Source organism: Notamacropus eugenii, chromosome 4 (assembly GCF_028372415.1).
Source record: "Notamacropus eugenii isolate mMacEug1 chromosome 4, mMacEug1.pri_v2, whole genome shotgun sequence".
Classification (NCBI taxonomy): Eukaryota; Metazoa; Chordata; class Mammalia; order Diprotodontia; family Macropodidae; genus Notamacropus; species Notamacropus eugenii.
The window spans coordinates 409,742,670-409,756,764 of NC_092875.1; the positions used below are offsets into that span (position 1 = coordinate 409,742,670).

Here is a 14,095-nt window from a genome sequence, read left to right on the forward strand (position 1 = left end):
GTGGGGGGAGGGTGAGGAAGAGCACGTAGTTGGGGTGGGGGAGGGTGAGGAAGAGCACGTTGTTGGGGTGGGGGAGGGTGAGGAAGAGCACGCTGTTGGAGCTCTGCTCTGGCTGTGCGGGGTCACCCGTAGCCAAGTACGGGCTCCCCTATAAGGAGTCTCCGCGTCCCCTCTCAAAGCCGACCACGCAAAGAAAGGCCACAGAAAGCCGAATCCTACTTTGCGACGTTGTCCTTTCCGGATGAATTACGTGCGACGCCCACTTCGGGCGCTTTTAAATGACACCACGACCTTACTCGGCCGAGATGCAGAACTGCGGAAACTCTCGCGATATCACAGCCCGGGGAGTTCTGACGCAAGGAAGTGGGCGGGACCATGCTCCCCGACCTCATTCGAGCTAGCTCCCTCCAGCGGGTGTCTGCGCATGCCCAGGTCCTCCGCTGAGGGCTGTAGGAGGCGTCCCCTAACTTTCTGTCCTAAACTGTTGGTCGGTGCGGGTCCCCGCCTTCCTCCTCCTCTTTCTCCTCCTCTGCCTCCGCCTCTGCCTCCGCCTCTCTGTCCCCGCCTCCCGGTCCGGTCCTGTGGGGACGCGGCTGGTCGGTGGCTGGTGTGCGGAGTCAAGGGCCCTTGGGGCGGGATGGTGCGGCAGAGCCAGGTGAGGACCTCAGGAGGGTCGCTTCACCTCTCCAGGCCTCAGTTTCCCCATCTGGAAAGTGAGAGGTTGGGGCCCCTTCCAGCTCCGGATCCGTGATCCTAGAAAATGGAGCGCTTCCTCGCTTTGTTGTGACGTAGCTGTCCTGCCTATCGCTTGTTGGTGTACTGTTGCACGTTGGAAGCCCCTTGAGGGCCGCAGGGGCCTTCCTTTGCTACTTTGTATCTCTGGAGCTAAGTACGCTGCCTGGCGCGTAGGAGGCGCTTAATAAATGTTGATTGAGGCATTACATGGCTTGCTTTGTATGTATTTGTATATGTTTGTTTTCCTGTTACATTGTAAACTCCTTGAGGGTAGGGACTGTCTTTTACAAACTCTTTGTATCCCAACTGTTTAGCGTATTGCCTGGCACTTAGCAGGCCATCAGTAAATGCTGATATATTGAGGAAACCCATGGGTCATCAGTCATATTTCCAAACCCCTGGGCTAGACCTCTCCCTTCTCTCACGACCTCTTCCCCCTCACCCCCCAAGAAAAAAGGAGAGAATCTTGTCCAAAGAAACGATGGGAGTAAAATGAGCAGAACCTTGCAAGACATTGTATACAGTAACAGCAGTGCTGAAGGGTGATCCATTGGGAATCACTTGAATGACTTAGCTAGTCTTACGAATAGAATAGGATCACCTAGACAGTTCCTAAGAACTCACGATGAAAAATGTTATCCAGTTCCAGAGATAGAATTCATGGAGCCTGAATACAGACCAAAGCATACTTTTTAAACTTTCTTTATTATTTTGGGGGGTTATGTTTTGCATGAGTACACGTGATTTTTTTTTTCAAAGGAATGATAGGGATGCATTAACAGGAATGACCTACTTAAATTTTAATTTTCTTTTCAAGTTTTAACTACTATCTTGAGTTAGAGGACCTAGGTTTAACTCCTGCCTCTGATGCTTACTGCCTGTCTGACTTTGGGCAAATGACTTATCCTCCTTAGGACTCAGTTTCCTTATCTGTAAAAGGATGTCCTCTGAGGTCCCTTCTAGTTCCTAGAGCTGTGATCCTGGGATCTGTCCTGAGATGTCTGGAGCTTCTGTGACAGACTATGCTTGGGGACATTTAGAGGAAAGTCTCTTTAAAAAGCACCCCTGATCCCTCTACCCCCTCAGTTTTGAGCAATCAAGTTTAAGTTCACCTTGCTGATTTGGAGCCAGGCTTGTGTCAGGTTGAAGTGAACCTTCACTGTCCTCACCCCGATTTTTTTTTTTAACTCCCCCAGCTCTTGTCAGTACAGCCCTGGTTCTTTGCTTCAGTAAGAATAATACCAACCCCTTTTTAACTTTATGAAGTGATCGACCACTAAAGTTGTGACTTTTGTTGCAGATACTTGAAACAGTATTTGAATTTTTTAAAATGAAAGGAATCATGTGTTCCCTTAAAGAAATAGACTCCATGTGTGTAAAATTGTCCAGTGATGAATTTATTTCAGTAACTTAGAACTGATGACTGTATGGTAGTTAATGTTTTGCCTTGCATTTTGGAGCATTATTTAACTTCCTTAAAATGCCTTTGAATTCATGATTGCCAGAATTTCTTAGTGAGCCTGGGAATTAATTAACCTGTCTGTCCGGTGTTTCAAGTCTTCATTATGATTTCAGTCCCTGCTTCTACACACCTGCTTCTACCTGCTTTTGTAAATGTTAGTATTATTTCCTATGTTATATGACATGATCTCCAGCAACTGACTTATAGGACCATGGAACTTAAGAGTCCTATGAAGAAACCTTAGAGATCATTCAATGCAACGCCCTCATTTTATAGATGAGGAAACTGAGGCCCTTTCTGGTTAAAGTAATGCATCCATGAGTTATTTCACAATGATGCATAAAAATTTTCAATTAGTTGGTCAGATAAAATTTTTTTAAAATTCACTTATTAGTCAAAGTCCTTATACCTTATACCTGACTGGTGTAAAAATGAAAGTAGGGCTAAGATTATTGTGAGTTATTTGCTGGCAGTAAAATGATGGATAAAACATGTCTCAGAGTTTTAAAGAAGCTTTATATTCTAGTGAAGTTTGAATTTGAAAACTTGAAAGTTTTTTCTTTGAAACAGCTAAGACTTTTATTGATTTTCTCAAGGTCCAAATTTGTTGATTTATTGACAATTTTATATGTACGTTTTTATTTTATAAAGCTCTTCCATTCACTTCAACAGACATTAAGTACTTATTGTCTGCAAAGCACTATGTTTAGGCAATTAAAATTATATACTTGCAAGGTACAGTAAGTTTATGGTATCCTGGGAAAGGGCACTGAACTGGGAAGTCAGCAAACCAAGGGTCTATTCATGGCATTAATTACATGTAACTGGGTGCTTTTTAAGCTTCAGTGTCATCACCTGACAAATTAAACTATGCTGTGCTGAAGGATTTTTCCTAAAATTCTAAAGTTTTTTTGTTTGTTTTTTTTCTTGGGAGGAAAAATAAGACAGTGGCATGTTGTTGATGATCTTTTTCCCTCTACTCTCTGTAGGTTACTGTGTTATATTTTGCAAGAAGTGCTGAATTAGCAGGTGTTCGTTCAGAGACCATTTCTGTGCCGCAACAAATAAAGTCTCTGAAGCTGTGGGAAGAAATTGAAAGTCGACATCCTAGGTAGTTTAACATTTGTGGAATATGTTGGGTCGGTGAGGGTGGGAGGCCTTTATGTAAGGTGTGGTCCTAAGTGCCATCTCTCCATTTCCAGACTAAGGGCAGTCCTGAATAGCTTATTCAGTGTTAACAGGGTAGACTGGACTTTACTCAAGAAGTCATTTTCTGCTGATGAGACATATGGTTCTTATTGTCTCCAGAGCATAAAGAAGACATTGTGGCATACTGCAAAGAGTACTAGGAGTACCAGATGTTAGAGAGTCCTGAGTTTGTGTGAAATTAGCTGTATGACCTTTGGCAAGTCACTTAACCTCTCTAGACTTTAGTTTACTTTTCTCTGAAATGAAAGAGTTGGACTAGATGATCTTGAAGGTACATTCCCATGGCATAATTCTTGTGGTCATATCACCAATTGACACAACTGCTTTTCCCTGGTACAGATGAATTAAGTAATTTTTGTTCCTGATTTTACAAATACTCTTTTTTTCCTGTTCTTGCCCATATTTCTGTTGGTCACAAGGCTACTTTTCGTTACCATTTATTCATTTGACAGTGTGGTGTATTGCAAGTTATCTCTCTCTCTCTCTTTCTCTCTCTCTCCCTCTTTTTTTACATAGGCAAGTCCTAGAGCAGGACAGTGATTTGCTATGTAAGGGAGAGAGAGATACCTTGTGGACTTCGATCCTGACCAGTAAACAGATTGATCTTAAATAGTATCGATAATGTATTTTTGCTTATTGTTAATGAAATTTTGCTTCTTAATGGGAAGATCTATCCCATCCATTAATAGGCCCGTGTGACCTTTAAAAAAATTGTGGAGTTATTTCCAAATACTTTCAATTCCTACAACAAGTTCCCATAGTCCTATCTCATACACAATGTATAAAATGGACAGCTAAAAAAGTGAGTGAATTTGAACATTTGGGTTTAAGTGTCTGTAAACATGATATAAAAAATAGTATGCACTAAGTTGGTTTTTAACTGGTAATTGTTTTTTTATGCTTTCAGTTTTCAAGTGTGTTTTTTTTTTCTGGTTAAATATAGGAGTTAATATGGTATGGTGGAAATAAAATTGATTTTGGAGTCAGGAAAAATGTGTTTGAATGCTGGTTTTACTGCTTTTTTACCAGTGTAATTTTAGGCAAATGTGGTGTTTTAATTAGCTCCCTGCTTCAAATTCTATAAGCCATATTAATTGCAACAAATCTTGTTCTGAAAATTTTTAACAAGTTTGAGTACTTTTCAGACTTGAAAATTTTAAAGTTGAAATATCAGGAATTTAAAGACATCAGAAAACAAAGCTTACTGCTGCATTTTACTTTTTACATTATTTCATTTCTTCAGGTTTTGAAAACATTAATAGTTGTAATAACTTTTGGACACTTATAAATTATTTGTGTACTTATTCTGTAATGTAATTTTAATCTTAATATAGACACTTAATATAGATATTTTAATGTAGAAATTCTGTGGTACCATATTGTAGTTTTAGTGATGATTAATAGATTTCAGGAGAGAATAACATGAACATGTAGCTACCTCTGTTTACAGTCAGACTAAATGAGTAACCTGGGGTCAAATTTAAACCTTGCTATTTTGAGTTTGTCTGCCGTTTCATAAAACTAAAAAAAAAAAGAAAGAAAAGGCCGTTCATGTACCTGATCATGTGGAAACACCATTGGCCCTGTTCAGAAGGCAGCTGCTATAGAAGAGGTGCTAGGAAATCTTCCTTTCCTCTGGCCTAGTATATATCATCTTCAGCACATATTTTTTAAATTGTTATATTACACACATAAAGGAGGCAGAGTGGTATATTGGTTAGGAGTCTGGCCTTGGAGTCAAGAGAATCTGTCTCACACATGTATGACTTTGGGCAAGTCACTTAATGTCTTAGTGCCCTAGAAAACTGTTTTTGAGACTAAGGTATAGATGAATCACTGACCTGCAAGACTAGAGGATGAAATCACAGATGAAGACAAGAAAAAGACACTTTGTAGTAAACACTGTCTTGATCACTCTGCTATTGGTTTATTAACAAGCTAATCTTTTTGGTTAAGTGGGGAGAGTGGTGAAAAGCCTTAACTGTTAGACTGAGAAGGTTAGATCTTTTTTACTCAGAACATGACCTGAAAACTTGCTTGGCAATCTTCCAGATGACACCCAACAAAAATGGCAATTTATACCTTCGTTTATACCTGGCATTTATGCATGCCATGCAAAAAATGACATTTATACCATTATACCTGGCATTTGAGGATACAACAGAATTTCATTATAACAGCCTGAGATGTACCAAGTCAAATCATATTCCCCTAAATATATCAATAAAAAAAGTTCAACATGAATATGTTTAAATCTTAACTTATGGTGTTGTCAGTATATAAAAGTTATGGAATGCAGGGATAAAGTATTCTGTTTCCACTATGTATAGAAAGGGAAAAAAAGAGTAATTTTGAGCAAGGGACTTGCAGTTTTGTTTTGAGTTCTTTCTTAAAGTCAATTTAGCCCATACAAAGGGAGAGCAATGTGTAATGTAACATCGTTTACTGTGTAGTTGCATTTTATTTTTTCTTTTAACCTTTTCCCTTCCTCTCTCATGAATGGCTCAATTCTTGTTTTTGGTGTTTTGGTTTTTTTTTTCATTTTTCTATGTGCTTCTTGTCTCTGTTTTTAGAATAATAAGTATATCTACTCTGAAATGAGTTTTCATAGTTTGGATTTTGAGAAGAATGAAATTTCAGTTGTTGGTCTTGGAATCTTATTTATCACAACTCAGATGGCTTCTTTAAAATGATGGTTTAGCTTTTCTGTTTTCTTCAGGTTAGCTGATGTAAGAGATCAAGTGATATTTGCTGTTCGTCAGGAATATGTCCAGCTTGGAGATCAACTCCTCTTCCTGCAGTCAGGTGACGAAATTGCAGTTATTCCCCCCATTAGCGGAGGATAGTAACTCTGGGCCATTGGGGTATGTATGGTTTCCACTTGTTACCAGTGTCACATAGAAAAAAAATATATGAGAAAACTTGTTAGCAATTCTCTTGGACTTGCTGTTTTTTTTTTTTGTGTGTGCCTAGATCAGGTATTTTTATTTTGAGATGCCATGTTAATATCAATCTGAAGCATTCATGCATTGTGGAATTATAGGGGTGGGGAACCTGCTTCCTCGAGGCCACATATGACCCTCTAGGTCCTCAAGTGCAGCCCTTTGACTGAATCCTTTAATGAAAAGATTTGTTCTGTAAACTTGGACTCAGCCAAAAGACTGCTCCTAAGGACCTAGAAGGCCACATGTCGCCTTGAGGCTGCAGGTTCCCCACCCCTGAGAATTTCTAGAACAAGAAGAGATTTCAGAGGGCATCTTGTCTGGTTCCCTTACTTTACAGATAAGGAAACTTGAGACCCAAGGAAATTAATCGACTTGCTTAAGGTCGTAGAGGTAACAGTCATCAGATATAGAATTTGAACCCAGGTCCTCCGACTGTAGTCTCATTGCTCTTTCTCTTGTACCACACTGCTTCCTGTTTGGGTTCTGTTTTTCATTCACATTCAAAATTGAAATCTCACATGAACTGTGTGTAGTATAAGGTGATCACTTAATGAGTATCTGTGTACCAGCCTTGGCTTAATGTAGACAGGAAAAAGGTGATCTGGTTTATAACTTTATTCATTTTAAAGTTCAGAACATTTTATTTTATTTACATCTAAATAATTGTCTTCAAATGTGATAGTTATATAAAATATGTACATACACACATATGCATATGCATAATATGTATATGTATATATTTGCATACATATAGCATTGCTTATCTTTCTGGATGTATATCTGAAGGAATATTTCATACATATTAATCTGTTTCATTTCTACAGTTTTAAAAAAAATAATTTCTGAACTTGTGTTACATAATCTTGGAACTAGCCATAAATGATTCTTGCAGTGGTGTGGGCCATTTAAGGAACATAAATTATGGCTGTGGAAAATAAACCGTATTTTAAAGTTTCCAGGCCAAAGATTGGTCACTGATTATGGTTCGTTAAGAGAAAAAGAGGGGAGGAGCCAAGATGGCGAAGTAGAAAGATACACATATGCTAGCTCCAAACCCACAACCCATAAAATACCTGTGGGGAAGAACTCCCAACAGGTTCTGGAGCCCCAGAAGCCGCAGAGCAGTGGAGTGGAGGAGATTCCTGTTCTGGAGAGCCCTGAAAGGCCAAAGCAGAGGGCCTGTTGCGCACCAGACCAGAGCGGGGCCCAGCCCTGCCTTGGCCACACCGAGGGAGGTGGATCCGAGCAGGCTTCGGGGACAGAATCTCCAGCAGCTGTGCAGGTCCCTCCACCCACAGGTACTAAAGGTCTGTGAGAGAGTCCTTTTGGCTCACAGAGAGGGGAGTGGGGTGTCCCCATAACTCAGGCCCCCTTGGGAGGCAGCAGCAGAGGCCACAGGGGACAGGGGCTCCCAAAGCAGGCAGGAGCTCAGATCCATTGTTGAAGGTCTCCACATAAAGCCCCTGACGGAACTAAGCCCTGTGTGGTTGCCCTGCTCCCACCTGAGCAGCTGAACTTAATCTCACACTGAATAGCAGCCCTGCCCCTGCCAAAAGCCTTGAGGCTAGGAAGCAGCATTTGAATCTCAGCCCCTAAGCACTAGCTGGGTGGATCTGGAGGCCAGGTGGGTGTGGAGAAGACATTCAGAAGTCAAGTCACTGGCTGGGAAAATGCCCAGAAAAGGAACAAAATAAGACCATAGAAAGTTACTTTCTTGGTGAACAGATATCTCCTCCCATCCTTTCTGATGAGGAAGAACAAGGCTTACCATCAGGGAAAGACACAGAAGTCAAGGCTTCTGTATCCCAAACATCCAGAATAAATATTCAGTGACCTCAGGCTATGGAAGAGCTCGAAAAGGATTTTGAAAATCAAGATAGAGAGGGGGAGGAAAAACTGGGAAGAGAAATGAGAGAGATGCAAGAAAAGCATGAAAAGCAGGTCAACACCTTGCTAAAGGAGACCCAAAAAATGCTGAAGAAAATAACACCTTGAAAAATAGGCTAACTCAATTGGCAAAAGAGGTCCAAAAAGCCAATGAGGAGAAGAATGCTTTCAAAAGCAGAATTAGCCAAATGGAAAAGGAGGTTCAAAAGCTCACTGAAGAAAATAGTTCTTTCAAAATGAGAATGGAACAGATGGAGGCTAATGACTTTATGAGAAACCAAGAAATAACAAAACCAAAAGAATGAAAAAATGGAAGATAATGTGAAATATCTCATTGGAAAAACAACTGACCTGGAAAATAGATCCAGGAGAGACAATTTAAAAATTATGGGACTACCTGAAAGCCATGATCAGAAAAAGAGCCTAGACATCATCTTTCATGAAATTATCAAGGAAAACTGCCCTGAGATTCTAGAACCAGAGGGCAAAATAAGTATTCAAGGAATCCACAGATCACTGTCTGAAAGCAATCCAAAAAGAGAAACTCCTAGGAACATTGTGGCCAAATTCCAGAGTTCCCTGGTCAAGGAGAAAATATTGCAAGCAGCTAGAAAGAAACAATTCAAGTATTGTGGAAATACAATCAGGATAACACAAGATCTAGCAGCTTCTACATTAAGGGATTGAAGGGCATGGAATATGATATTCCAGAAGTCAAAGGAACTAGGACTAAAACCAAGAATCACCTACCCAGCAAAACTGAGTATAATACTTCAGGGGAAAAAATGGTCTTTCAATGAAATTGGGGACTTTCAAGCATTCTTGATGAAAAGACCAGAGCTGAAAAGAAAATTTGACTTTCAAACACAAGAATGAAGAGCAGCATGAAAAGGCAAACAGCAAAGGGAAGTCTTAAGGGACTTACTAAAGTTGAACCGTTTACATTCCTACATGGAAAGACAATATTTGTAACTCTTGAAACTTTTCAGTATCTGTGTAGTGGGTGGGATTACACACACACACACACACACACACACACACACGCACACACGCACATACACAGAGACAGAGAGCACAGAGTGAATTTAATAGGATGGGATCATATCTTAAAAAAATGAAATTAAGTGGTGAGAGAGAAATATATTGGGAGGAGAAAGGGAGAAATGGAATGGAGTAAATTATCTCTCATAAGAGAGGCAAGCAAAAGACTTTTTAGTGGAGGGAAAAAGAGGGGAAGTGAGAGAAAAACATGAAGTTTACTCTCATCACATTCAACTAAAGGAAAGAATAAAATGCACACTCATTTTGGAATGAAAACCTATCTTATAATACAGGAAAGTGGGGGTGAAGGGGATAAGCAGGGTGGGGGGGATGATGGAAGGGAGGGCAATGGGAGGAGGGAGCAAGTTGAGGTCAACACTCTAGGGGAGGGACAGGGTCAAAAGAGAGAATAGAAGGAATGGGGGCAAGATAGGATGGAGGGAAATATAGTTAGTCTCACACAACATGACTATTATGGAAGTCATTTGCAAAACTACACAGATATGGCCTATATTGAATTGCTTTTCTTCCCAAAGGGAATGGGAGGGGAGGGAGGGATGAAGAGAAGTTGGAACTCAAAAGTTTTAGGGACAACTGTTGAGTATTGTTCTTGCTACTAGGAAATAAGAAATACAGGTAATGAGGTATAGAAAGTTATCTGGCCCTACAGGACAAAAGAGAAGATGGGGACAAGGGAAGGGAGGGATGTTAGAAGAGAGGGCAGATTTGTGATAGGGGCAATTAGAATGCTCAGCATTTTGGGGTGGGGAGAGGGGACAAATGGGGAGAAAATTTGGAACCCAAAATTTTGTGAAAATGAATGTTAAAAGTTAAATAAATAAATTTTAAAAAATTAAAAAAAATTAAAGAAAAAGAGGTGGAAAGAAAGTATGATGGTGAATTGACTGTAGCTGTACTTGCCTATATCTTCTAGGCCTTTGCTTTGGTAATCAGTATGGAAGAAATTTTTCTTTCCCTAAATATATAGCCAGGATTTTGCCAGGATATGGCACATGTTGTGGTCATGACTTGTCCTGTAATTATCAGCTTGTTTTTCCCTTCTCACAACTGCAACTAAAACCCTTTGGGACCAAGTACAAGAGTGGCTCCATTGCAGGAGAGCAAGAGTGAGGGGATGGAGACAGCTGACTTCAGGGTCAGGGTGTGCATAAAAGGATTGTATTTGTTATATGCGGTGATAAGTGACCCTTACCCTGGCAGGTGATAGTGTGGCAGTTAGAGAAATTGTGGAGTAGGAGGAAGTAAATCATCAGAGCCAATTTGTTTATCCTTCCAGAGATTAGAGGGCCTGTAGGGGAGCTGCTCTCAGCAGGACCACCTTGAAATTTAAGGTTTAAGACCAAGATTGGAGTTGCAGAAGGATTCCTGTTTTCAGTTCTGTGGCCTTGAGCAGGTCATATTACTGCTTTGAGCTTCACTTTCCCCAACTGTAAAATGGGGATAATAATATCTCACAAAGTTGCTGTAAAGAAAGTACTTTGTAAACAGCGTAGCGTGATGTAAATATGAAACAGTTCTGTTATTGTCATCATATTTGACTTTACTCCTGGCTGTTTCTCTCCCAAAACATAACTCAGTGCATTAGTAAATGCATGATGCATAGTTAGCCCGTGTGCTGGTGACTTTCAGCCTCAGTATCCAACCTGTTCCACTTTACCTAGTGTCTCACTTGGTTTTGTTTTTTGTTTTTCATCTTCTAATACTTGCAAAGGGAAGGAAAAGGTTGGTGATAATGCTTAGTGAATTCTGGAAATATTTTTGCTTCTAGGGAATCTACGAGTGCAACTGAAGACAAACCTAAAGATGTAATCAAAATGACCACTGAGAAGCTCTCAGTAGATGAAGTCTCACAGTTGGTGATTTCTCCTGTTTGTGGAGCTGTCTCTTTGTTCATGGGTGACTTTTAATTTTTACACTTTTCTAAGCAGCCTAAGAAAAATTCTATCATCTGATGGTTCTGCTTCTGTTCAGCTGAAACATGTCTTCTTTGTCAGAATATTCAAAGTTTACTAATAAATATTCTGACAAATGTGATGTTAAGGAACTTATTTGTTTAATATTTTATTTAGTATTTTAGTAAGTTCCAAAAAACTCCAACTCAAATTCTGATATGTAAGAAAAAGGAAAAAAAATGTACTGTCATTATTTGGAATCTTTTTATTTTTCTCTTAATGTTGAAGAAAAATTCTCTTATTTTTAGAAACAATACAGTAACATAAATTATTTTCTCTTGAGTGTTTAATATCATCACCTAGTTCCATAAGAGGAACACTGTTTCATTCCTATGAGTGAAATAATTTTGTATAGTTTGGAAGACTATGATAATGATTCCATGTTTAGTTTTTTCCTTAAATCTGAGTCTATAGATAGTCAATTAAATTTTCTACATAGTCTCTGGAAAGCTCTTCAATTAATATTGGACTGAGTCAGGTTATTCTGTGGAGAAAAAAATAATTTTTCTTTCAATACATAATATTTGTATTTTTAAGGAAATATGTGATTTGTCACCAGTTAAATTTTTTTTGTTCTATTTTAGGGACTACAAGAAATAACTGTGAAGGGAAAAAAGTTGTTAGCTTAGAATATGAAGCATATGTGCCAATGGCAGAAGCTGAAGTCAGAAAAATATGTGTTGCTGTTAGACAGCAGTGGCCAGTCAAGCATATAGCTGTGTGCCATCGGCTTGGGTGAGCTAGGCCTCTTTTCATCTTTGTCAATTTCAGTGCCATTTGCTGCTGTTTTAAAACTTGTGTTGATCATAATGTGGAGTATTTGACACAATAATGTTGCAGTTAAGCAGTAGCAAGGGAGGAAGATATATATGTAGTAAAAATCTGAGCACAGCTGTGATATTTCACCTTTGGCTTTCTTTTTAGTTTTTTTCTTTATTTTCTTTTTCCTTTTTTTACCAAATACTAAATTCATCAGCATAGTTTATTCCAGACCTTTCTGCACATAGTGTGTCTTAGCATCAATAACATTGTTGTGCTCTGTCTGATAGCAGTAGGAATTAGCAAAGGTATACACACATACACACATACATACATGTGTATGTATGTATATACACACACACACACATATATACACACACATATTTATATAGGACATACTTAAAATTCTTGAAAATTCTCAGTTGCCCATGACCTATGAGTCTAATGGACCAGTACCCTCAGACTTTTTTCTTTTCTTTTTTTGAAGAATCACATTGTAGTTTTTACAGATCCTGCTTATCATGCCAGCTATTCTACTTAAAGTGAAGTTTCTGGCAGACATTTAATTTAATTAATATTCTTATACAATTAAGAGAAATGGTAAGGAGGGTAAAGGAACTGGGCAAAAAAAGAGAAATGGAGTTTCAGGTTTTCTAGGGGTCTGTGAAATGGGGTCTGTGTTTATTAGGGGTTACAATGTACAGTGAATTTTAGGTAGAAAAGATTTTCTCTACTCAGATGTACCATATAATATTCAACATTATGTGTTTGATTCTTTCTCTTCTCTAAAAGATGGGGTAGATGTATAGCAACAAATTGGCTCAACTTTTATTTTCCCATTTGGATGCAACTTTGGTACGGAATATAGTTTCAACACTGTGTTTAAGAAACATGTGATATTCTTATAGCAAATCCTAGTTATAAGTTATGCGTAGCATATCATCCTTATTACTTAAAATACAAGTTGATCAAATTTATTTTTAAGAATTTTCTCCTGCCATCTTATTTCAGCTTAGTTCCAGCGACAGAAGCAAGTGTGATCATTGCTGTGTCTTCAGTTCACAGGGCTGCATCTCTTGAAGCTGTGAAATATATTATTGATACATTAAAAGCCAAAGTTCCAATTTGGAAAAAGGTAAAAAACTTGATGTCCGACTTTGTCATTTGAACATATTTATATATACTCAGGAATGCAAAGAATTTTACTCCTGAATTTTGTAGCATTATGTATGCTAAAGCATCCTTATCACCTTAGGGCTGATCTATTGCAGTTAGCTTCCTAAAACACTGATCCCATCATGTCATGTTTCTCCCTTATTTACAAACCCTAAAATGTGTAGGACAAAGTCAGTATTTCTTATCCTGGCATTCAAGGCCCTCCACATTCTATTCTCAATCTGCCTTTTCAACCTTATATTCTGTTACTTCCCTTGTGAATTCTTCACTAGCCAACCTGGTCTGTAAACTGCCTTACTAACTGTATGTTCCCTTACCTGGGATGTTATCCTGTTTTCACACTATTTTTGATTTTCACACTTTTCCCCTGACTACTCAGACTCAAATTAATCTTTCCTTTGAACTCATTTTCTTGATATCTTTTAATTTGAAGAATTTATGTCCCTTGAGAGCAAGAGCCATTTATCGTATCCCTTATTGTACCTGAAATATATATACCGTGTTTGGGGGAGGGGAGGGGTGAGGGGGTGTCTATCATTTCATTGTCTTAGGAAACTCCCTCTCCCAATGCAAATTGTCACCTTCTTTGAAATTTATAGTTGGAAGGTGTTTTCTGGACCAAAAGGTTAAATAGTTAGTGTGTGTCAGAGGCAAGATTGGAACCAGGCTTTCTTGGCTCCAGAGCCAGGAAGTAGTAGCTTTTAAGTCACTTTCTACTCCATGGTGCTTCTTTGCAGAAGATCTAAGTCCTATTTGAATCATATACCAGGCCCTCAATAAATTATTTGATTGATTGACTTTGTGTTGAATTGAGCTACCAATATTTTAGGACTTAAAAATGACATATTCCCTATAGAAGTATTTAGATGCTCAATATACATTGATTTTATACACACACACACACACAC

The 14,095-nt window shown here is 38.9% G+C and overlaps 1 protein-coding gene across 3 annotated transcripts in view; it reads left to right on the plus strand.

The window, feature by feature from the left end:
• The first annotated feature begins 390 nt into the window (after window positions 1-390).
• Window positions 391-14,095, plus strand: part of MOCS2 (molybdenum cofactor synthesis 2) — a 30,554-nt gene continuing 16,849 nt past the window's right edge. For all 3 annotated transcript variants that reach the window (XR_011966343.1, XM_072605660.1, XM_072605659.1), the window contains exons 1-6: window positions 391-655; window positions 3,187-3,308; window positions 6,126-6,270; window positions 11,069-11,196; window positions 11,837-11,987; window positions 13,023-13,146. Coding sequence is in view for 2 of the 3 variants with exons in the window: in XM_072605660.1 (XP_072461761.1) it covers window positions 6,173-6,270; window positions 11,069-11,196; window positions 11,837-11,987; window positions 13,023-13,146 (501 nt within the window). In the remaining variant the exon portion in view is untranslated. The remainder of the gene's footprint in view (window positions 656-3,186; window positions 3,309-6,125; window positions 6,271-11,068; window positions 11,197-11,836; window positions 11,988-13,022; window positions 13,147-14,095) is intronic.